Source organism: Zootoca vivipara, chromosome 1 (genome assembly GCF_965207765.1).
Source record: "Zootoca vivipara chromosome 1, rZooViv2.hap1.1, whole genome shotgun sequence".
NCBI lineage: Eukaryota > Metazoa > Chordata > Lepidosauria > Squamata > Lacertidae > Zootoca > Zootoca vivipara.
Genome location: NC_142582.1, coordinates 65793227 through 65816359, shown reverse-complemented (window position 1 = coordinate 65816359; position 23133 = coordinate 65793227). Strand labels below are relative to the sequence as shown.

Here is a 23133-nt window from a genome sequence, read left to right as displayed (position 1 = left end):
GCTGAACCTAATAACTTATGAAAGAACTCTGATCATTTGCAGAGAGTCTTTCTTTCACCCAGGTCCTATACATCTGGAATTAAGGACAACGGTTTCCAATGCACTGGAAATGATTTGGAGGCAGGCCAAGCACCTCTCATTTTATAAATTAAACGCTGACTAGGGTTTCTCTTCAGTCCTGTAATATCTGGTAATTGGTTGTGAATCTACTGCCAACCTTTGGCTTTGCTTGTGCAACTCAAAGAGGGCTGGATGACTCAGACCCACAGCGGAACCAGCAGTTTGCTTGACCCAGGCACAGCAAAGGAGCATGTGATCATCGTGAGCAAAGAGCAAAGAGCATTTTGCAACTTGTATATTTGAGCAAGTCACATTTGCTCCAGGGAAGTCCAGGACTTGAGCAGAAATGGGTCATTTGAGGGTAAAGAAATCCCAAGTACATCTGTGCTAGGGTTGGATGACTCAGGCAAACAACATTCACTATCATTAGCAAATGGATGCAGATTTTCTCAGTCTTATGGCCAGAATGAATCAACGGACACAGCCACCAGCCCCATTTACTCTGGTTTTACACCACCTCTGATTATACACTGTGATCTGTTATTGCATAAGAGGCCCAGGTGTCCAATAATAAACCTAGAGAAATGAACCCCCTCTTGCACAATTTATTTACCTAGACTTAATTTAAGAGCATCAAGGCCAGTGCCCATTTCTCACTGAAAAATCTGCTCCTAAAGGTACGGTAGTCACAGATTCCTAGAGGAACTTGGTCACTGCACTTCCCTTGGACATGAGGCCACTGTTCCTCATCTGCACTGGCTTGGGGAGCACCTGGCCTCCTCAGTTAAAAAGCTACACAAGACAGCAGAGGAATCATTGGGCATCCTCTTATTTTCCAGCAAGTGTGATAGTGGTGAGGAGGATGCGCTGGGAAGACAGTCTGAGTGCAGCACCAACCAGGCAAAAGGCATCACTGCTCTCTGGCTTCCCCTGATGGCTGTCCCTGATTTAGGTATGGGTGTGGGTCATAAATGTGTTGAATGTTTGGTACAGCTTTGCATGCTTGATTATTAATTACTTTACTGAAAAACGTTTGCTTACTTTGCTTATGAATGGTACTTACGTAGCAAATAGCAGCTAGCTCCTGGCGCAGATTACTTGCCTCCAAGCTCAACGTTGTTTTCATTGGGTTTACTCCATTATCATAAACTGTAAACTTAGTCCCCATAAGATTTGATCTATTACAGAGGAAAAACAATGGATTGCCTTCATTGCCTGCTACTGATTGATTATCATCATTTGAGCCTTAAGCACTCAGAATCTCTCTTGCCAGCGTATCTGGGATATCATAGTCCCAGAGAGTGCAGAGGTTCTGGAGGCTGCATGCAATATGAGGCATGCCAGATTGAGCTACTGTTACTATAAGACTCTGAAATGAATTTCACAAAATCTCAGATAAGTGATCCCATGTGAACCAATTGTGAAGCATTCATAAAAGCATACTTCTATCCTGAATCAAATCATGCAGCATTAATACTCAGCACTGTCATTAAAACCTGTATCTCCCCTCTCCTTCAAAGAGCTCTGGGTAGCGCACACGGCTTCCCCCCGTTTATCCTCACTATAATCCAGTGAGGTATATTGGGCTCCGAGATATGTGTCTGCCGCAAGCAATCTTCATAGCTGAAAAGGGGTTTGAACTCATAGAATCATAGAGTTGGAAGAGACCACAAGGGCCATCCAGTCCAACCCCCTGCCAAGCAGGAAACACCATCAAAGCATTCTTGACATATGCCTGTCAAGCCTCTGCTTAAAGACCTCCAAAGGAGGAGACTCCACCACACTCCTTGGTAGCAAATTCCACTGCCGAACAGCTCTTACTGTCAGAAAGTTCTTCCTAATGTTTAGGTGGAATCTTCTTTCTTGAAGATTCAGGTCTTCCTGGATCAAGCCAACCATTTCATCCACTATGCCCAGGAGTGGCTCACCCAGTGAGAAGAGGTAGGGGGTGAGGAGGCCAGCTGAGCACACTGGTGGGAGTGATGGACTGGGTTGCAGCAAGGGAGGGGTGTGCAGTGACACTGTTCCTGGGAGGGTATTACTTTGGCTCTTCCCTGTCTCCTGACTCTGCTACAGTGGCACTTATCTCTCTCATTAGCACCCTTCTTTCCAATGCTCTTGGGAGGATAGAATGCCAGTTTCCTTACCGCCCTTTAATCACTCCAGCTTGCGTAAATAAAAATAGTAGTTAAAATTAATTAAGGGGGTAATGAAACCAAGTTATGCTACAAGCATTCTGAAGTCACTGCAGTGTGTGAATGGGCAGCAAATAAATAAATAACAGGAAATCTTTTGACTCCATTATGCAAAATAAGGAGCAGTGATCGCTTTGATTCTTTTGCGAATTGCTGTCAATTGCGACTTTCCATCAAGAGCTAAGGAACGCGTGGTAGGTGGGAATGTAAACAGGGACTGATATCAAAGGTTTGCTCTCAGTTGTTACCACTAGTATCCTGAATCCCAAAATGTTTATCTGATTCTCTTAGAATATACCCTAAATCAATGGTGGTGAGCCTGTGGCCCTTCAGATGTGACTGGACTCCAACACCTGTCATCTTTTATCACTGGCTATGCTGGCTGGAGCTGATGGAGTTGGAGTCTAAGAACATCTGGAAGACCAGAGGTTCCCTGTCCCTGCCTTAAAAATCTAAACCTTTACCTTAGCTTTCCAATGAAACTCTCTCCTCCTCGAGACAGGTCGGTAGGGTCAATGGAGATGAGGTAATTTGAGGTTTTGCTCTTCTTTCGCTTTCTTCCAGCTAACAAAAATACCTAAGGAATTTGAAAGGGGAACAAAATGTCACACTCCAGGCAGAATCTGATAGAATCACCAGAGAAAGAAAACGGACTCTGATTTTCTTGGGGTTTAGTATCATCAGCAAAAATGTAGAAGGCCAAAGGGAAAGTTAGCAAAAATGGGGAGGTAAAAAAACAATCAGCAGAGGAAACTACTTCCTTCGATCCATTATTTATGGTTTAAATAATTAAACCTAGTACACTTTGTTAAATGTTTAATTTGAGCTTGAACAGTTTCCTTCAAGTAAAAGGAAAACAGATGCCAATTCAGGTCAGAAGGGTAGAGAGTCCAACTACTAATCACTTGAAGACTCCAAGCATCATGACTTCTAAGGACAAAGTATAAAGTAAAAGACAACTACCTGAAGCCACGTGGGAGTAAATATTACATTACCCTTTCCCCAAGTTTCCCAATACAATGGTACCTTGGGTTACAAACTTAACTCATTCTGGAGGTCTATTCCTAACCAGAAACCGTTCTTAGCCCAGACACTGAGATCCAGCACCGAGGGCCTTCTGGCGGTTCCCTCTCCTTACGAGAAGTGAGGTTACAGGGAACCAGACAGAGGGCCTTCTCGGTAGTGGCACCCGCCCTGTGGAACGCCCTCCCAGCAGATGTCAAGGCAATAAGCAACTATTTTACTTTTAGAAGACAACTGAAGGCAGCCCTGTTTAGGGAAGTTTTTAATGTTTATGCTGTACTGTTTTTAATATTCGGTTGGAGGCCACCCAGAGTGGCTGGAGAGGCCCAGCCAGATGGGCGGGGGTATAAATATATTATTATTATTATTATTATTATTATTATTATTATTATTATTATTACCTGAGGCGCTTTCGCTAATGGGGCCTCCCATTGCTGGTGTGCCGGCACCACGCAATTTCCATTCTCATCCTGGGGCAAAGTTCGCAACCCAAGGTAACTACTTCCAGATTAGCGGAGTTTGTAACCCGAAGTGTTTGTAACCTGAGGTACCACTGTATGAATTGCTAACACGTTCAGAAAGAAAAGAGAATGCAAGCTACTCTGACATGTTTCTGAAAATCATTTCAGCATACTCCCAACTCCATGGAGCTATTGTAGCATGTGGCTTTCCACATGGACCAACAGGATGGCATGTTAAATATCCCAAACCAGGGTTGCACTTCCCTGAGGTCTAATGCGTTGACCTCCGGCTGCATCTTATGGACCCTTCTCTGGGAGCACTTCCTATAGATTTCAGTGTGATTTACTTCTGAATAAATATGTACGGTATGGGATTACATGTCATGTACTTCTGTACAATTTGGCCATCTACAATAGGAAGCTAATGCCCGATGTCAAGTCAGCTGCATGGAACTGATATTCAATGGCAATTAGAAATGTGTGAAACGGCCCTAAAATGTTCACCATCCATATCTGATGCAAGAAGAGCCAGTTTGAAGAGGCAGCTCCCCATTCCACTCCTTGGTTACCTTTGATTTTTTGCATATGGCTCAGGATTAGATTGCCTCACTAGGACTGTCCTAATGAGACATAGCATCTAAACATCTCTGTTTGTATACAGTTAATAAAGCAATAAATCTCCATGTTTAAGAACAGGCATCCCCAAACTTCGGCCCTCCAGATGTTTTCGACTACAATTCCCATCTTCCCCAACCACTGGTCCTGTTAGCTAGGGATCATGGGAGTTGTAGGCCAAAACATCTGGAGGGCCGCAGTTTGGGGATCCCTGTTTAAGAGTGTGTCTTATGACACTTAGCACTAGGGAAACACTTGAATAAAACATTTTGATGGGATGAACAAAACCTGCACAAGCTCAGAAATAAAATGTTAGCATTCAAGTGGTTATTCAATAATCACTTATACTACTCCCAATTATAAATAAAGCAGAGAACATAGAGGAGTTTGGTCTCTTAACAGAACAATCCTATAAGGTCTACTCAGAAGTAAACCCCACTGAATTAAATAGGACTTACTCCCAGGAAAGCATGTACAGGATTAAAGCATGCTGTTATATATTTTTTTCCTCTCTGCTTGCAGGTTATAATGTACTCTCAACTTTAAGCATTCATATGTTGGGGGTGGATGGTCCAAACTCTGGGTATAGGGATTTCCCCACTTTTACAAGCTGATTCTGCATTTTTTCTTTTGCTGTTTTATATGCAACCAGAAAGATCTGCTTTACAACCTTTTTCCCATCCTCTCTTTCCAGGTGGAGGTAGTAAGTAGGGTACATTCCACGGTCCATTCCCTTCTTGTCCCTTGTGATTCGGCATTTGACAGTAACCCCCTGAGGAGCAGGTCTCACAGCAAACACCTCCAGGTCGTCTACTTCTATGACGGGGTTGTTTGTCGAAGGACTAGGCCCAGAGGCCGACTCCTAGGAAAGGAAGAAAAGCAACCATGTGCTTAAAAGACAGACACAAATTTGCTCACAAATTTATTGAATTATTATAGCCGGGAAGTGGAAAGGCCAAGCAGAATGTAAAATGGAAGAATGGTATAAAGAGGTATAAGGTAAAGGGACCCCTGACCATTAGGTCCAGTCGCGGACGACTCTGGGGTTGCGGCGCTTATCTCGCTTTACTGGCCGAGGGAGCCGACGTTTGTCCACAGACAGTTTTTCCGGGTCATGTGGCCAGCATGACTAAGCTGTTTCTGGCGAACCAGAGCAGCGCACGGAAACACCCTTTACCTTCCCACCAGAGCGGTACCTATTTATCTACTTGCACTTTGACGTGCTTTCGAACTGCTAGGTTGGCAGAAGCAGGGACTGAGCAACGGCAGCTCGCCCCATTGCAGGGATTCGAACCGCTGACCTTCTGATCGGCAAGCCCTAGGCTCAGTAGTTCAGACCACAGCACCACCCGCGTCCCTATAAAGAGGTATGGGATATAGCTATTAATGATAAATTAACGTGCCATTAAGGTAAGATGGGGAATATGCAGGAGATATGACTTTGAAGAGATATGGGAGGTGTTTGTAGAATTTGTACTGTTAAACTGGAAAGGGGTCAAACTATCGCAAGAGGTGTTGAAATTTTGGGAGGATGGATAGTTACAATGGAATGGTCTCAGTGGTGGGGTGCACATTTTTATTTTTATTTATTTATGATTATTACTTTGTCATTTTTTTAAAAAAAGACAGCAGGATCCAATCATTCTGAAGGCAAGCAAGAGCAGAAGCGTGGCCCTGCAGGGTCTGCGTTGGAAAAGGGGATGCGCCTGAACTGGGCAAAAGCCAGAATGCGGGGCAGTATGTCCTCACCGAACCACGGACCCATAGAATTGTAGAGTTGGAAGGGACCACAAACGTCACGTGTATCAAAGACCATGTGCTGAATTGACAACAATTGGAAGAACTGGGGTTTCCAAATGGTCGATGAAACCCAGGCACCAGTGTACGCTGCAATCCTGACCCTATCCACCTGTGAGCAAGCTCTGATGAAAGGTTAATATTCAATGTACTCAGCAGGACTTCTTCCTGACTATATGTGTTTAGGATGCCACTGCCAATCAGAAGTTTGATGAGGGCAGCCAGCCAGGCAGAATAGCTCTGACGCAGTTTCTCATTGGCCCTGTGCCTTCAGCGATAATTAGGAAAGTCACTCTACACTGCTATAAAGGGAGGGGAGAAAGTGGGAAACGTGTGGCATTAGTCAGCAATAGCCAATCGTTTGATCTGTTTGCCCCACAACAACTTATCATCAGGAGCAGTCTATATGGGGACAGGTGACTTTACAGCAGGCATTCCCAAACTGCGGCCCTCCAGATGTTTTGGCCTACAACTCCCATGATCCCTAGCTAACAGGACCAGTGGTCAGGGATCATGGGGATTGTAGTCCAAAACATCTGGAGGGCTGAAGGTTGGGGGTGCCTGCTCTACAGCATATCCTCCAAGTTTCACAAGTAATGTTTACTCACCACAATGTTGCATAATATTTGTTGTGTTGTTTGTGCTCATCACACTTGTCATATGACAAACGCTAAATCTGCTTCCATAAACGGGCTGGGCAGTAGAGCCAACAGCCTAGTGGAAGTATGGGATCTTTTTGCTATAAAGGATTTTAAGAGGAATCTGTTTGGATGGCTTTAGTCTGAAGAATACTAGACCAGGTTCTAGCAATTGTAGTAGATGACTCTTGACAAATGTTTGAACCATGACCTGGCCTCATCACACCAGAGTTCTCACCTTATTTGATTTCTTGCTTGTTGCAGAACCTGGTCGTGTATTGCTATTCAACTGTGACGAACTTGAGCTGTCTTCATCCTCCTCATCCTCCTCTTCATCAAAATTCATGCTACTTGAAATGCCTAAGGGACATCCATCACATTTGCAGATTTTTAAAAAAAGCTTTTATAATATTCAGTTCGAATATACATCTCAATTGCTATGATAATTCTCTGATTTTCAGAGACGGCATACTTATGGTGACTGGATTCTGGGTATTTACAACAGAAGATGGAAAGTGTCTCTTTATTGTTATTATTTATCATTTTTATTTGTTGTGTGGCAATCCAAAACACGTGTAATGCAACAAATAAACATTAATACAGAAGAACAAGAGCAGCTGTTCATTTGTTTTCCATTAAAGTATTCTGCAGCAGAAAATTCTTCTTTCTCTTTTATGGCATCTTTCTGCACATTAACAAATAGACAGGAGGCTGATTTAAGCAGAATATTTATCCAAACCATGGGCGAGGGCAGGACAATTGTTATGCCCATACTCCATAGCATCACCTTCCTATATTTCATATGTAAATGGAGGTGCAGGTACATGAAAAAAAATGATAAGGGTCACACCCAAGGAAGATGTTAGAGCAGTCTTCCCCAACCTGGTGCCCTCCAGATGTTTTGGAATATTTCTCCCAGCATGGCTGGGTTGGGTGGAGCTGATGGGTGCCTTATTTATTTATTAACATTTATTTACCGCTTGGTTGTAGAAAACCTCAAAGTGGCACCACCAATGCCAGTTCAGCAGATCAAAGTGGTCAAGAAGGCAGATATGAGGAAATATGTAGTCCAAAACACCAGGGGGAGGGGCACCAGGTTGGGGGAAAGACTTGTGTTTTACCCTCTCAGAACAGAAGATGTGCCCAGTATACAAGGTCTTTACACTGCAGAATGGTTGCAATGTGGCTTCTGCCTATCAATTCATTGCTGTTAATGCTGCTTAAGGACTACTGAAGGCTGCTAATTTTTATATTGTTACAGTGACATAACTGGTACTGACAGCATCCCAGAAACAGAATGCTTGCTATAATGTAAGAAACAGTTGTACTGTCCTTTTGACTCTGTTCACCGACAAGGGAAATTGAAATCTAAATGGCAGAATATTTCCCAGTAACTAAAGCCGCTGGTGGCATATTCAGATTAGAGTATCAAACAAAACAGTTGACATTCTTTGCAGACCTTGTATTTCCTGTACATTTTTATATTTTCAGGAAGTGCAATTTTTTGGGGGGGGGGGCATTTTCTGGATGCCCCACAGGGAACAAACAAGCATTTGTCATGTGAGCCGAATGTTAGCTGATGCTGCCACCAAAGAATTTGAACAGAATTAAGTTCAAACCAGAGCAAAGCAATTGGAAGAAATAGTTGCAAGCTTTCTGCACAGTATTTTAGTAATCCCCTTCTGTTGTTTATAGCTTTTCAATAATATTAAACTGACGGGGGTGTGGAGGAATATAGTGAAAGAGTTACTGTACACATATTCTCAGTATCCACAAGGGAGTATAGTTGGCTTTCAAAGGCCTTACTTGGATATCAGACTGGCAAGCCATGCTGCTTAATAGAAATATCCCAAGTCCCCTAGTCATTAAAACTCGCTGCTTGATCCTTCTAGGACATAATGTAATCCACTACCACAGGAGAGGGGAGACAGTCACACAGCTAAGCCTCAGTCCTACGTACGAAACGGCATTATCCACTGACGAGAAGTGAGGCAGCTAAGCTCTCGTGTTTTCATGTAACACTTTCCTACAAACTTGTCACAGTAGGTCCTAAATTTGTCAATTTTAACAGGATTACTGGCCTGTTCCAAGAAAACGCAGAGCAAGAAGGAATAAGTGAAAACATCAGCTCACTGAAAAATAAAATAAAAAATACAGTGCATATGAGTTACAATAAACCCAGATTTGACTTCAGGGGGGAAAGCAAATTATGATACACTGTGAAAATAGGATGGAAAATAAGGTGCTATTTTATTGAAAAACAAGCTGATGACCCATCACACGGTATTTGAAAAGTGGGTAAACCCTTGCCTTCCCACAACCAACCTCATTTTTTTCTGTACTTTGCTCCCCACACTCCCATCATTTAGGCCTTGGCTTCAGAAAGAGGAAAGGCAGAGCCTAGGCTGCTTTTCCAACCCTGGCCTTGAATTCTGCTTCCTCATTAGCTGCAAGGTCCCCTAAAACAGTAAGGAAATCTTCTCCCCTTCCTAAACCTGTTGTCTGAAGGTGGGTCAAAACACTGGAAATGTAATACCCATTTCTAAAACAATGAAGTTTGTTGCTCCCTACTCTGAATGGATCCGTTTGAGATAACTACACCAAACAGTATCAGAGGTGAATAGGAAGGATACCCTCCCACTGCAATATTGTCTCCAAGTGTGAACTATAGGGATGTAGTCAGGGATGTCATGCGGACAAGGGCTTAATCTGCTTCCTGATAAAGTCATTTTGATGTCTGAAGTTTTGGGCCCTCTTGGCTGAGTTCCAGATTGGAGCCCCATTTACTTGCCTATGAGGTGAAAGATTGAAATGTGATATGATCTTCAAGCATCCAAAGGGCTGTCACATGGAAGGTGGGGCAAGTTTGTTTTCTGCTGCTTGTAAGCCATTGGAGTCAAATTTCAAAAAAAGAGAGTCCAACAAAATATTAGAAGGGGGGCGGGAATCTGACAGTAAAAGCTGTTTCATGCTGGAATGGGTTACCTTGGAACCTTGACTCAGTGAGAGCCAAGCTAGTCTATCTCAGTAGTATTGATTAGCCGTACTCTTGGATCTATTTTGGGGAGCATATTATGAATTCATATTATGAATTGGATTTTAGTGTAACAGAGGGTCATTTCGTCAAACCCCCTGCAATGCAGGAATCTCAACTAAAGCACCAGATGGCCATCCAGTCTTGAATGATGGGAGACACCACCGCCTTCCAAGGGAGCCCATTCCATTGCCAAACAGCTCTTGCCATCAGAAAGTACCTCCTGGTGTTTATTTGAAATCTCCTCTATTGTAACCTGAATCCATTGGATTAGGTGACCTGTAATCATACCGAGTAGAAACAACAGCTAACAGCATCAACAAGTTTCATGGTTCCTTACCTTTCTTCTGCATTGTCAACCTAAGGTCCTGTGTCCCTTGTTGTTGACTGGTAGTTATTGTCTCAACATCATCCTCATCATGGCAAGCCTCTCCAACAGTAAGTATTTGAACTTGGCTCCCTACTTCCTGTACATCATCCTGAAAAGCAGCTGGACCATCAATTCCTATCAAGCAGAAAAAGTCAAACAACAGTGTCACTATCCAGAGACAATATATGTTTTCCAACCTTTGACCACGGCATACCTAAGAGGTCAAACCTGGCAGCCATCTTTAGGTATACAGTGGTACCTTGGGTTACAAACACCTCGGGTTACAAGCACTTTGGGTTACAGACTCCGCTAACCCGGAAGTAGTACCTCGGGTTAAGAACTTTACCTCAAGATGCGAACAGAAATCGGGTGCCGGCGGTATGGCAGCAGTGGGAGGCCCCATTAGCTCAAGTGGTGTACCTCAGGTTAAGAACGGTTTCAGGTTAAGAATGGACCTCCGGAACAAATTAAGTTCGTAACCAGAGGTACCACTGTATTTAAATAAGAAGCGTAGTTTTCATACAAAAGAGTGCTTGCTTCCTGTTGCTTCCAGGGGTCTGGCTCTAGATCAATTAGCACGAAAACTGCTATCTAGAAGGGTACTGAAAGAGCAATGTTATAATAAGCCTTTAGAATGGCACCTCAAGAGGCCTAAAACTACCATTGTAACCGATAGAGATGGGTCACATCCTGCCTGGGTTGCAGGAGACCCTGGATAAGAGGCAGGCAGTGGTAGGAAATGGCTGCCCGTGCTTTTTTTTTTTCTTGGCATGAGGAAGGGGCATGTGGAATTATCACTGCTTCCTGCCTGACATTTGGAGCTTCCAGGTTCATGGCAAAGACAGAAGCTGCTTTGGCTGTAGGCTGGGGAGAAATGGATTGAGTGTGTCACTTCCCTGCACAGCCACTGAATATGGAAGACTAGCCCCACCCACATAGCTGCTTAAAAGACCACAATATGGAACGACGTGAAACAAGGTTTGGGTGCGTTCCAACAATCCTCCAAACCAAACTCAGAACCGAAATGTAAAGGTAACAGTTCATGTCACTCCCTTTGAGAAAAAAGCTTGCTATAGTGACAGAAAATCAAAACAAAATAGAATTATGTGCATTTCAGCTTCTGATTTTATGCTTGCGTGTACAAGATGTTGTGCTTGTGTTTACTTGTCAGCCCTATAAAAATAATTTTTGAACTGATATAATCTGTAATATTTCAATTTCTTTACATAATGGTTTACATGCTTCCTGTTCTGTGCGGTTCAAAATTAACTACCGGAGACAGAAATTGCAAACCACTAGGCAGAATTGGCTACTCTTTCAAAATGTCAATATTTTAATACTGTCTCTTGCAAAGATTATCACAAACGGGGATGGGGGGGGGAAGCAAATCAGAACTGAGCAAACATTGCCTAATTCCCTCCTTGGCTATTAACATTAATTTGCATCATCCATTTTACTTTCTTGTGAACACGCAACTTTATTATTTCTCACATACTATCAAAGGTAAATAAAAAAATGCTAATGTTGAATTTCTGCACACTAGAAATTGGCACTTAAGAACTGGCAACAAAGAATTAAATTGGCACAAAGTGCCTTATGCTTACACTGGTAGAATAAGACTGCAAAACGTATGCAGGAAAGCTTTTTAGGGAGACAATTATGTGCACTATAGCCACAATAATTCTGCAAGTAACTAATGAAGCAAAGGTAGCCATGGGAACTAATTCATACTTTACAAGGTAGATTTTCCTTGCAGTTCCCTTTAAGCACTTTCCTTTCACTGGATATTTGCCCGAGACAGAGCACTGCATAAATTGGGCCACTGGTGTGACTTAGCATAGCAATTAATTGAGATGGTTTTGCACACTCATTAAGCCAAGCATCTTCTCTGCATGGTGGGAGAACAGACATGCATACAATGTAAAATGCAGTGTGCATCTGTTTCTGCCCAACTTAAGAGGAGAAAGGGTCACACCATCAAACACAGAAATGTGCCACAAGTAGCCCTTAACATACTAGTTATGCACCAATATGCTGATTCCCATCCAGAATGTCATAGCCTTCATTTGAAGAGCATTATCCACAATTTAAGCTCCAGAGGGAATATTCTAGAGTGAGCATCACTTATTTATATAACATTTATATTTATTTTCATGGGGGCTGCTGCTGAACTGTAGCTTCAGTACAGTTCGATACAGTATACTGTAATTGTTCTTTTATTGTTTTTAATTGCTTTGGGCGAGCATTTGCACAGAAAAGCAGCCTAAGTAAAATACATTTAAAAATAAATACATACATACATTTTGTAAAAAGGCAGTATGGCTACACAAACAAACATTTCTATTGCTCAACAGTGCAAACTCACACATGCTACTCAAAAATAAGGCAATCATCAAACTAGCGATTAAATCAAAATATTTGCAGCAGAAGGCAATAATAAACAGTGGATTGGAGCTACAGATAGGAGTAATTCTGCCAATGGCACTCTTCTGTGTTGTACGCGAGCTACTCGAAGAAATTGTGTGGCACTGAACAAGCCCCTGTAGAAGGGTCTGTATGACACCCTGGGCTAGCACTTATCTTGGGACCTTATGCAAGGGATTTGTCTTGTACAAACAGAAGCACACCTCTGCCTTTCAGTCCTCATAAAGGAATCATGTGCTAAATCAGTCTGTCTATCTATCTAGATACAGTATAGGCAGAACTGGAAAATTTGTGTTAGATATTTCATGATGATAAGTGTGTGCCTCCCCCACGAGAGGGCCAGAGGGCAGCAACATGAGAACGGGCCCTTTCTACAGTGGCTTGTTTGTGGAATGTTGTCCCCAGATAGGTGCCTTCATTATATATCTTCATTATATATCTTTAGGCACCAGGCAAAAACATTTCTCTATAACCATGCCTTTGGCTGATTAACATTTGATGGTCTTTTAAATGTGTTTGTGGGAGGGGGGGCTATTGGTTTGTTTTTGTTCTTGTTTTTATTATGTATTTTGGGTTCTCATTTTGTAATTTTTTGTTGTGAACCAGAGGAAGGGTAGTAGTAGTAGTAGTAATAGTAGTAGTAGTAGTAGTAGTAGTAGTAGTAGTAGTAGTAAATGTGTCCAATTTTTCTCCTCTTGATAATGGCGGCAGTGTCCAATGAGTTTTCAGAAGGAGGATGGAAAGGAGAGTAAAGAAAGCTGACCCTCATCCATTTGCTTCCTGTCCTCTGCCCTGACAGTAACCAGCTACCACTGTAGCTTTCCTCACAGAACTACAGGAGTCAGGGGGTCCTAACCGCATCTGCCCATCCTAACAAGCAAGAGACATGGCCACAGATCCAAAACACATTCCAGCTAGGAAAAGGCACCTGAGGAGGGTGCAGAGCAGGGCCAATGAGGGACTCTGCCAGGGGATAGGGGCCCAAGTCCAGAGGCCCAGAGCCTGGCGGGCCAGATTCAGGCCCTGGGCCAGATGTTCCCCATCCCTAGTTAAGGTATTTTTTTCCGTTGGAAGTCTAAATGAAATTGTGTGTGTGTGTGTGCGCGCCCGCAGTTTCAGCTCAGCCGTAATGTATGTAAACCTACAAACAAAGCCAATTGGCCTCATCGGATGTGTAGTTCATAGCTCTTCCCCCTGGGATATTTATTACATTCAAAGGCCCAGTGTATACAGTGGAGTCACATCTGCGCATTAGAATTCTGAAGTGCTGCTGAAAAGCCCACATCATCGCCAACCCTGCTGGAAAGTTGGCACTGCTATACATCAAAGAAACACTGGCCTGCTTTGAAATTAAGAAGAATGATAGGAGGTTAGGAGTAAAAAGAAGACACCAACTCTTTTTTTAAAAGACAACTTATTTTGAAGTATAGCTAACCAAAATGACACTGTAAAGCCTTTCATTTAATCCAAACCACAACTATCAAGAGATTCACATTTGAAAAGTGAACGGGAGAAGTAGCCAGATAATGATCTGAATTCCTTGCTTGTTTTTAAAAAAACACCACCTATTTCTTTGAGAATAGAGCCTATTTTTAGATAACTCTTACTGACAATTGTGCAAGGAACAGGGCACAGTTAGCCTTGCTTCATCTGATCTGTCATCCAATGTCCCTTTCTAGCAACTGAAGTTGGGCAAAAGTTTGTACCTTATTCTTAATGGAGGCAGATAAATCCTTATAGAAGATTGAATGAATTATGGTTACTAACTTTCCCAGTTAAACCACAATCCCCTGAGGTATACTGCCTCTGAGTCTGGAGGTGCCACAATCTGATGCTGAGGACAAAGAACAGGGGATCACCATCACCTGCCCTAATGCTTCCAGAGGGATCTTACTGCATGGTAATAGAGAAGAAGTTTCAGAATGCATGGAATTGGTTGGGTCTGTCTAGCAAGCCTATTCATGCCTATTCAGAAGTAAGACTCATTTGGTAAACTCCCAGGTAAATTGTACAGAATGGAAATTTAAGGCTTTCTGCAACTGGTTTGGATAGGAGACTTCTGCTGTCCCATCTCTATGCAATTTATGTTCACCACCTCCTGTATTATTATTTATCTCTCTGTGTGTGTGTGTCTGTCTCTCTTACCCATTACTAATATGTTTACCTTTGCCCCCTGCACACCTTCCTAATTCTATCACTTGGTTTATTTTTAATAAAGTTTTGCATACATACAGCAAACAGCAGTTCTGGAGTAAACCATTTTTACTCCAGATGGTGGTGGCAGGAAGACCTAACCCTCTCTCCCACATCATGGTCCCAATCTGGATCTCTCACACAAACACACCAAAATATTTGGGAAGAGATTCAATCATGGATTTCTATTGTCTTGTCTGGGTTTGATCATTGCTAGATTTTTTTAAAAGTTGGCTTCTTCTTGGATTTGGTATCTGGCTCAACTAATGACTGGACGTCTGTTAGTAGGGGAATTTGCCTTGGCTCTTTGCTACAAGAGTAGTCAGTTCCTACTGTTCAGCTGTCTACTAGCTACTCAGGCAATAGACGTCTTTTGCACTCATCCCTTTTGGATAGTTGCCCTGGCTGAAAGTTGTTGCTCAACTTGCGCCCTTAAGGAGGCAACCTAGCAACAGTCATTCTAATTCATTTCTGCATGTTTTGGAGGTAAGGCATAAATGTCAGAGAGGGAATTAACAAATTTGTTCTGGTCTGGATGAGCCCTTGAAGTTGGGATACCATAAAGCTTGCCCCCATCGTAGTTGTTTTAAATAATAAGAACATGTCCATTTGCAATCTGCTCAGTTACAATTCTGGAACACCACTCTTGGGATTTCAAGTGTGCATCTTAAGGAGTTTACAGCCACTTAAGGAGCTAAGTTTTCCTGTTGTCTGGATTTTGTAATTCCCCGTTCTTTCCAAAGTAGCATGCTCACGATTGACTGAGTTTGAAATAGAACTAATTTCAGAAATCATAATCACTTCAGCCAAATTGCTTTGAGGTCAAAAGGACAATTTTAATGTGTCATCCTACATCCATAGCCATGACTAACTGGATTTACAGGACTCCAAAGCATGTATTTAATCAGCGATCTAAGCAAGGCTGGCGTTATAATCATATAGCTGAGACATGGTAATGTTTGTGCTTGAAAATTATTGCAATTATTATTTTCCTGCCTATGAAATGGAGGCTTAAAATAGGAGAAGAAATCAGGGTTTCTATTAAATGTGCATTGTGAGGGCTGGATAACCGATCCTTAATTCTAATGAGAGCTTTTATGTGCTGCACCAAAGCAATAGTTCTTTATTGGCCTGTAAGTACACGGGGAATGCAATCACCCTGCACAATCAATTAGCTGCATCCAGTAACTAACCATTTCTCTCATTTTATGAAAGTGCAGCTTCGTTATGCTGACTATTTCCCTGGTGTTCATCTTTATCACATTGTCCTGATTGCAATGTCATCAGCCACGGAGCCACTCAGAAAAGCATTGGTTTTTACATTTAAGGTTCCGCATTCAGTTATTACAAGAGAGTCTTTGAGTACTGCTCATGTATAATTCAATAGTTTACAGCTCGGAATTAGCTTATCATTCATAAAACCTGGTCTACTTTTAGCCCAACGAGATTGACTTTACTATGAAATGGGAGTCTTACATCATCTAAATGCATGAAAACCCTTTATGAACATGTTGTATCCGAGTACAGCTGAATTCTAACAGCACACCGCAGGGTCCTGCCAAGTAGGGGATACAGCGTGTATGATATACAAAATAACTTTTGTGATTTTTGTGCAAACTCTCAGCCATTGGAATTCTACCAGTTACTGAACTCCCAACCTATGCATTCCTACTGTATATGTAAGTTATCAAAGTGAACTGTGACTATAAATAAGTAAATGGATACTGAATGCAAAACTGTGGAAGGGAAATTTCCATTTTCTTAGATCCTAGTTAACAGTTGTGGGGGTGAGACATTTTCAAACAACTGAAGTCTACTAATCAGGTGACTGGTAGGGATAATAAGGATTATGGTGGGGGAAATTAACTGAGCTAACAGCACAATGTTAGCTCATGCAAGACACACTTGCCTATACACATGCAACCTCATTTGATTAAGGATAGAGACCTACTTCCATGCAGAAAGAAGCCCTCCGATCAACTGGAGCAACTGAGACACTAACACGCAACTGATCATAGCTGTCAACCCTCCCTTTTTTGTGGGAAACTCCCTTATTCCAAGCCACAGCTGTCAACCTTCCCTTGTTTTGCTGGAAAGTCCCTTATTCCAGAGCCATTTCCCGCTGCTATCCTGGATTGTTAGATATACCGTAGACCAGGCATAGGCAACCTTGGCTCTCCAGATGTTTTGGAACAACTCCCATGATCCCTAGCTAACAGGGCCAGTGGTCAGGGATCATGGGAGTTGCAGTTCCAAAACATCTGGAGAGCCAAAGTTGCCTATGCCTGCCGTAGACTGTCCCCGGGACAGGTGAGGCTGCTGATCCCTTATTTTCAAATCCGAAAGTTGACAGCTATGCAACTGATATATAATAAAACTAAAATGCTGGTCCTATCCCCAAAATGTGTGAAGAAAAATCTCCAGGAAATGTTTGCATAGTTGTTGTTTTTCTTTTTTCCTGATATTAGACTGTGAAATTTTAAAAATCAGGAACATGAATTATTAGCCTGATGTGTGGTTTGATGCTCTTGAGCAGATGGGTGCTACTCTGATGAAGAACATTGGCCAGGGTTGGCAGAGGAATATGCCCAAGGAGCCAAGCCCAAAACGTATTGGATATTAAACTTTTTATCCTACTCTTTTGCATCCTACTCCCCCAGCCCCAGCCCCCAAAATACCTCACTGCCTGAAAATCTCACTGTCAGAAAACAGAGTGCAAGTTGAGGAAGTCCTACAATATTTTTCCCAAACCAAAAATGTTACCTACAGTATATACATTCATTAATATTAATATGTAAGCTTAATAAAAAATAAATATGTTCATAACTACACATAGTTTCTAATCTGCTCATCCTTAACAGCACGGCTTGTTGTTGTTTTTAAACAAAAATCGCAAACATTTGTCTCTAAATTTCTTTGAGAAATACAGACTAGGCATTCACGGTTCTTCCTCATTAAGCATGATATTATTTTTTAACCACAACCTTAAATCCAATCCAGCTGAGGTAAACACTACTTTCACAGACCATGTCCTTTTTTAAAAAAAAAAAAGCTAATTAATTGGGCCTAGATTTAATTAATTAGGACTACAGCCATTTTGACCCAGAACTGCCACTGCAGTGAGAGAAAATGCCACACTGGAGAGCAGCTGCAGCACTTGGCTCTGTCTTGGGAGATTTGTAAGAGGGGCCTTTCATGACCGAGATACACAAAAATCATTCAATCAGCATTTTGCATAGACGATTGTATATAGAGTTAGAGAATACACCAGCGCTTCAGCTAAAATGAATAGCCCTTTCAAATTCAGAAATCAAGTGAGTGCTTGTTTCCTAAACCATGCCAAGTATAATCTCATTCCTCTGTATAAACTAGGTAGATTTCCAGATAATCGGAAGATTTTGGAAAAGCAGGTGTACTGCCTATACAGGGTATCTCTGCCTTCTGGCACACTACGGAACACAGCACTTCGCAAGTCTGCATTCCTGGTGCACAATTTTTCAAGACTGAGGTGTACGAACAGCCTCTTCTAGATACAAGTTCCAGACCGAGGGCTTAGCAGAGCAGCATGAATAGCACAGTTGAAAAAAGGGCGAGCAGTATAGGAACCTTGGATGTACACAGGGCCGGTGCTAGGGTTTGTTGCGCCCTAGGCGAGATCATCTTCTGGCGCCCACCCACCCCCAATCATATTTCAAACACAGATGTACAGTGGTACCTCGGTTTATGAACACAATTGGTTCCGGAAGTCTGTTCATAAACTGAAGCGTTCATAAACTGAAGTGAACTTTCCTATTGAAAGTAATGGAAAGTGGATTAATCTGTTCCAGACGGTCCACGGAGTACTTAAACTGAAGCGTTAGTAAACTGAAGCGAACTTTCCCATTGAAAGTAATGGAAAGTAGATTAATCTGTTCCAGATGGGTCCGCGGCATTCATAAACCGAAAATTCATAAACCGAGGTGTTCATAAACTGAGGTTCCACTGTATTTCACATCCAACCTGTTCCTTGTAACCATGATCTCTGCTACATGTTCCAAAAATGCAGTCAATAAAATAATAAATACAAGCGCTTGGATACAGCTGTATCTAGGCCTTCTGTGCTAGATGGAATGGGCAAAAAATACCATTAGGGACAGCCAGAGGAACAGCCCTCTTGAAATTCAGCAGGCACTGACTTTGTTATTATTTAGACACTAGCTTAAAATACAGTTGTTTGCCTAAGTTTTTGATAATTTTTAATGTGTGGCTGTGTTTTGGGGCTGATCTGCTGCGTCTGATGGATTTTGTTAATTTTGCTCATTGTGAACGGACTCTGTTTTCATATGCTTTTATTGTTTCCAACCCAGAGAGGCTATAATTTTTTTAAAAAACATAAATAATAAATAACTACACTCTGTATATGCAGCAAGTAGCTAATAAATTTAAAACACCTCTTTGGAGACTCGGCAGAGAGAGCGGATATGTGTATCTTTTCAAAAGTCTTGAAAACATTTCTAATTTGGATTTGAGTCACTGGGGTTAAGCTAGGATTTTGTGGGCAGCAGTCACCAGGGACTTGTTATATTATTGCTTTGTTACTGGAATCTTGCACTTTGGTTTATACATGTTGTAGCTTGCTCTGAGGCTTTCTCGGAAAGTGGTAAGCATTAAATCCCTACTTAACACCACCAATCAAAGGAGTGGAAATATCAGTACTTGGGTGCACTTGATATCTCAACTGGACAATGCAAACACCATCTACTGAATGCTTCTACATATATATAATATAGGTTTTGGACAATGTGTAGCTTGAATGAAAAAAATATGCAAAAAAAAATCAGCCTTGCCATTGTATTAACATATTGTGACTCGTCTCATTCTTATTTAATAATCAGCAGCATGCAGCTAACCTTTGTGCTTCCTCTTTTTCTCTTTTCTGATGTTGCCAGTTTGGCAGCCTCCTGTGGCTGCCTTGGCTTTTTTAGTTGACTTTGGAGCTTGTGACTCTGCTACCACCTTTACGTCCTCTTGCTCAGGCTCCTGTACTGCTTGAGAGATTCCAGACACCCCAACCAAAAAGAAACATAAAGAGAAAAACAGAGGAGAGAAGAAATGAGAAGCCTATGAAGCCACAAGAAGTGAGCAAGCAAGCAGGCAGATTGTAAAAGTATTTATATATATCAAGTCAGTTCCAGAGAAAGAAGACAGTATAGGGTAGAAGACTGCAGGTTTATAATGGTATTTTAAATATACAGTATATTACCATCTCTACCTTTAGGCTGCTAGTAAAATAAATGGCAATCCCTTTCTGTGTTACATTTTGCCTGGGTGAACCAGCCTTGACTGCTATGTCCAAGGACATCAGGAGAACTGAGTGTGCTATGATGTGCACATGGTCTCCTGTGATATCATCAGTTAAGGCTCCGTTTCTAAGATTCCTTCTGGGGGGAAACAGCACCATAGTAAAAATGTACTAACATTCCTGCAATGTTCCTAATAATATCTGGAGGGACGCTGCAAGGGACACTGTCTCCATCAAATTTGCCACAATTGCAAGCAGCAGCATTTACCTACAAGTCAACTTATTTCTATGTAGGGGCACCAGCCTGCCCTTTCAAGCATCAAGTAAAAGTCCCCAGCAGCAAGTAAATTTACTGGCGAGTATCTGGTCTTGTTCTGCTCCTCTGCTTTATCTAAACATGTTTTGCAAATTATCAAAAACAGAAAAAAATGAGGGACCATCAACTCAAAATGTAACAAAATTAATCACGGAAGCTTTTGTGCTGGCATAACCCATTCAGCTACTTCACAATTCAATCTATGCATGCCTGCTAATAAGCAAATCTCACTATGTTCAGTGGAAGTAATTCCTAAGTAAATGTGCAAAGGATTGCAGGTCTAATCATTTGACCAGCATGAACCTGTGAAGCAAATAAAAATCACTGTAGTTTCATAATATAGTCAATTTACTTATTTGAAACACATACAAACAAATATTTCTGCAACAAAGTAAAAAAGAGAAGCTGGCAGGCTGCTCCTTCTGATCCTCCAATCCCCACTCCATGCACACACCTTCATAAAAGTACAGAAAAGAAAAGAAAATAGTGGCAATGTTATGTAACTCCAGAGCTCACTAACAATGCAATTACAAGTACGTACACTTGGAAGCAAATCCCACTGAATTCAATTGGGCTTAATATGGCAGTCTAAATTGCAGTATTCCTTTCGTAAGTCAGAGCTTCTGCACACCATTAAAACAAACTCCACACTAGTTCCATCTTTGATTTAACATTCTGCTTTGTTTAGAGTTTAGGATAAGTGCTCAGATGTTCAAGCTGCCAAAAGAGGGTCCTTTTTAAAGAAATAAGATTCAAATGGCAAGCAGCCTTGAGTAAAAGCCTTGGCATTCATATAAAGTCATTTAATTATATTTGGGAAGTTCTAAAGCTGCAACAATGACGAGTAATGGTGACAGGAAGATCTGCTGCTCCTTGACAAAGAGGAAGATGAAGGGTGGTCATATCAGGATTTCCTCTATGGCAGGGATGAGGAACCTGTGGTCAATCAGCTGTGGCTGGGCTCCAGCTTCCATCAGCCCCTGCCAGCATGGTCAATGGTCAGATGACGGGAGTTGGAGTCGAGCAACATCTGGAGGACCACATATTCCCCACCAGTGGTTTATGGCATCCTACAAGCATGGTGATCTGGTGTGGATTGCAGCATCTATTAGCAATGAATGTTTAGGCTTTCAGGGCACTCAGAGACATAGATTTGGATGTATCCACATCTATTGTTTTGCCTGGTGTTTCCTGCAATGTGACTTTCAATAGCTGGTCCATTTCACATCTGGATATCATCAATAACAACAACAGCATCAACATCAACATCATCAATTCTTTCTTGGAGTCACACCCATAGTCTGGACATTCCTCCAACAATGTCCAGCTGTGTTGAAATGCATTTGGGACTATCCAAATTTTTTGAAAAGGGACTCTGTGTGTGCTCACAGGCAGGCTCTGTTAGTGCTTCATGGAGGAGTCTTGGTGAGGCCTCGCAAAAATTATAAAAATGTGTATTAAAAGTGTCTAAGGCATGAGTTGATTTGCATGTGTCCCCAAATTGCATTTTTAAAGAAACACAGAAACTGTCTGGCACTTCTTATTTCAGCAGTTTGCTCAACTAACTAGGAATAGCCAGAAGCAAAATAAATAAATACTGTGGGCTGCAGCTTGAGGAGTTAGTTCCAAAAGTGGCACTTTCTCTGCACTTGTCAAAGCCTGAATTTCAATTTTAATACACGTCGGATTTCGTTGAGGCAGAGCTTAGCAATCCATATGACTTTAGGTTTGAGAACTGATCCATAGCACTACATGAGGTGGGGCAGTGTCATGAAGCTGCCCACCATATGTCCCTCCAGCACATATTGATGCCTTGAATCCACATAGGTGGAATGGGAGACATTAAAAACTCAATTATTTGCTATAAAAGCAGCCAAGTGAGATTTTCAAAAAGATAAGCAGAGAGTATCCTATCATTTCGGCGGAATAAATTGACACTTGTTGTTGTTGTTGTTGTTTAGTCGTGTCCGACTCTTCGTGAGCCCATGGACCAGAGCACGCCAGGCACTCCTGTCTTCCACCACCTCCCAGTTTGGTCAGACTCAGGTTGGTAGCTTCAGGAACACTGTCCAACCATCTCATCCTCTGTCGTCCCCTTCTCCTTGTGCCCTCAATCAGGGTCTTTTCCAGGGAGTCTTCTCTTCTCATGAGGTGGCCAAATTATTGGAGCCTCAGCTTCAGGATCTGTCCTTCCAGTGAGCACCCAGGGCTGATTTCCTTCAGAATGGATAGGTTTGATCTTCTTGCAGTCCATGGGACTCTCAAGAGTCTCCTCCAGCACCATAGTTCAAAAGTATCAATTATTCGGCGATCAGCCTTCTTCATGGTCCAGCTCTCACTTCCATACATCACTACTGGGAAAACCATAGCTTTAACTATACGGACCTTTGTCGGCAAGGTGATGTCTCTGCTTTTTAAGATGCTGTCTAGGTTTGTCATTGCTTTTTCTCCCAAGAAGCAGGCGTCTTTTAATTTCATGACTGCTGTCAGCATCTGCAGTGATCATGGAACCCAAGAAAGTAAAATCTCTCACTGCCTCAATTTCTTCTCCTTCTATTTGCCAGGGGGTAATAGGACCAGTGGCCATGATCTTAGTTTTTTTGATGTTGTACTTCAGACCATACTTCTTCTTCTACCATCTACCGTCTACTTCTGCTTCATGGACTACGCAAAAGAATTTGACTGTGTTGACCACAGCAAACTATGGCAAGTTCTTAAAGAAATGG

General features: G+C 42.0%; 1 protein-coding gene across 4 annotated transcripts in view; it reads right to left on the bottom strand.

Moving 5' to 3' along the window:
• The window catches only part of TUB (TUB bipartite transcription factor), a 118251-nt gene that overhangs the window by 7266 nt on the left and 87852 nt on the right, over positions 1 to 23133 (bottom strand). For 2 of the 4 annotated variants that reach the window (XM_035119782.3, XM_060275879.2), the window contains exons 4-9: positions 19700 to 19834; positions 10164 to 10328; positions 7028 to 7149; positions 5025 to 5216; positions 2720 to 2832; positions 1124 to 1238 (exon numbers count right to left, since the gene is read on the bottom strand). In XM_035119782.3, the coding sequence (XP_034975673.1) occupies positions 1124 to 1238; positions 2720 to 2832; positions 5025 to 5216; positions 7028 to 7149; positions 10164 to 10328; positions 19700 to 19834 (842 nt within the window). The remainder of the gene's footprint in view (positions 1 to 1123; positions 1239 to 2719; positions 2833 to 5024; positions 5217 to 7027; positions 7150 to 10163; positions 10329 to 19699; positions 19835 to 23133) is intronic. The other 2 variants (XM_035119805.3, XM_088666879.1) reach the window with 1 other exon arrangement.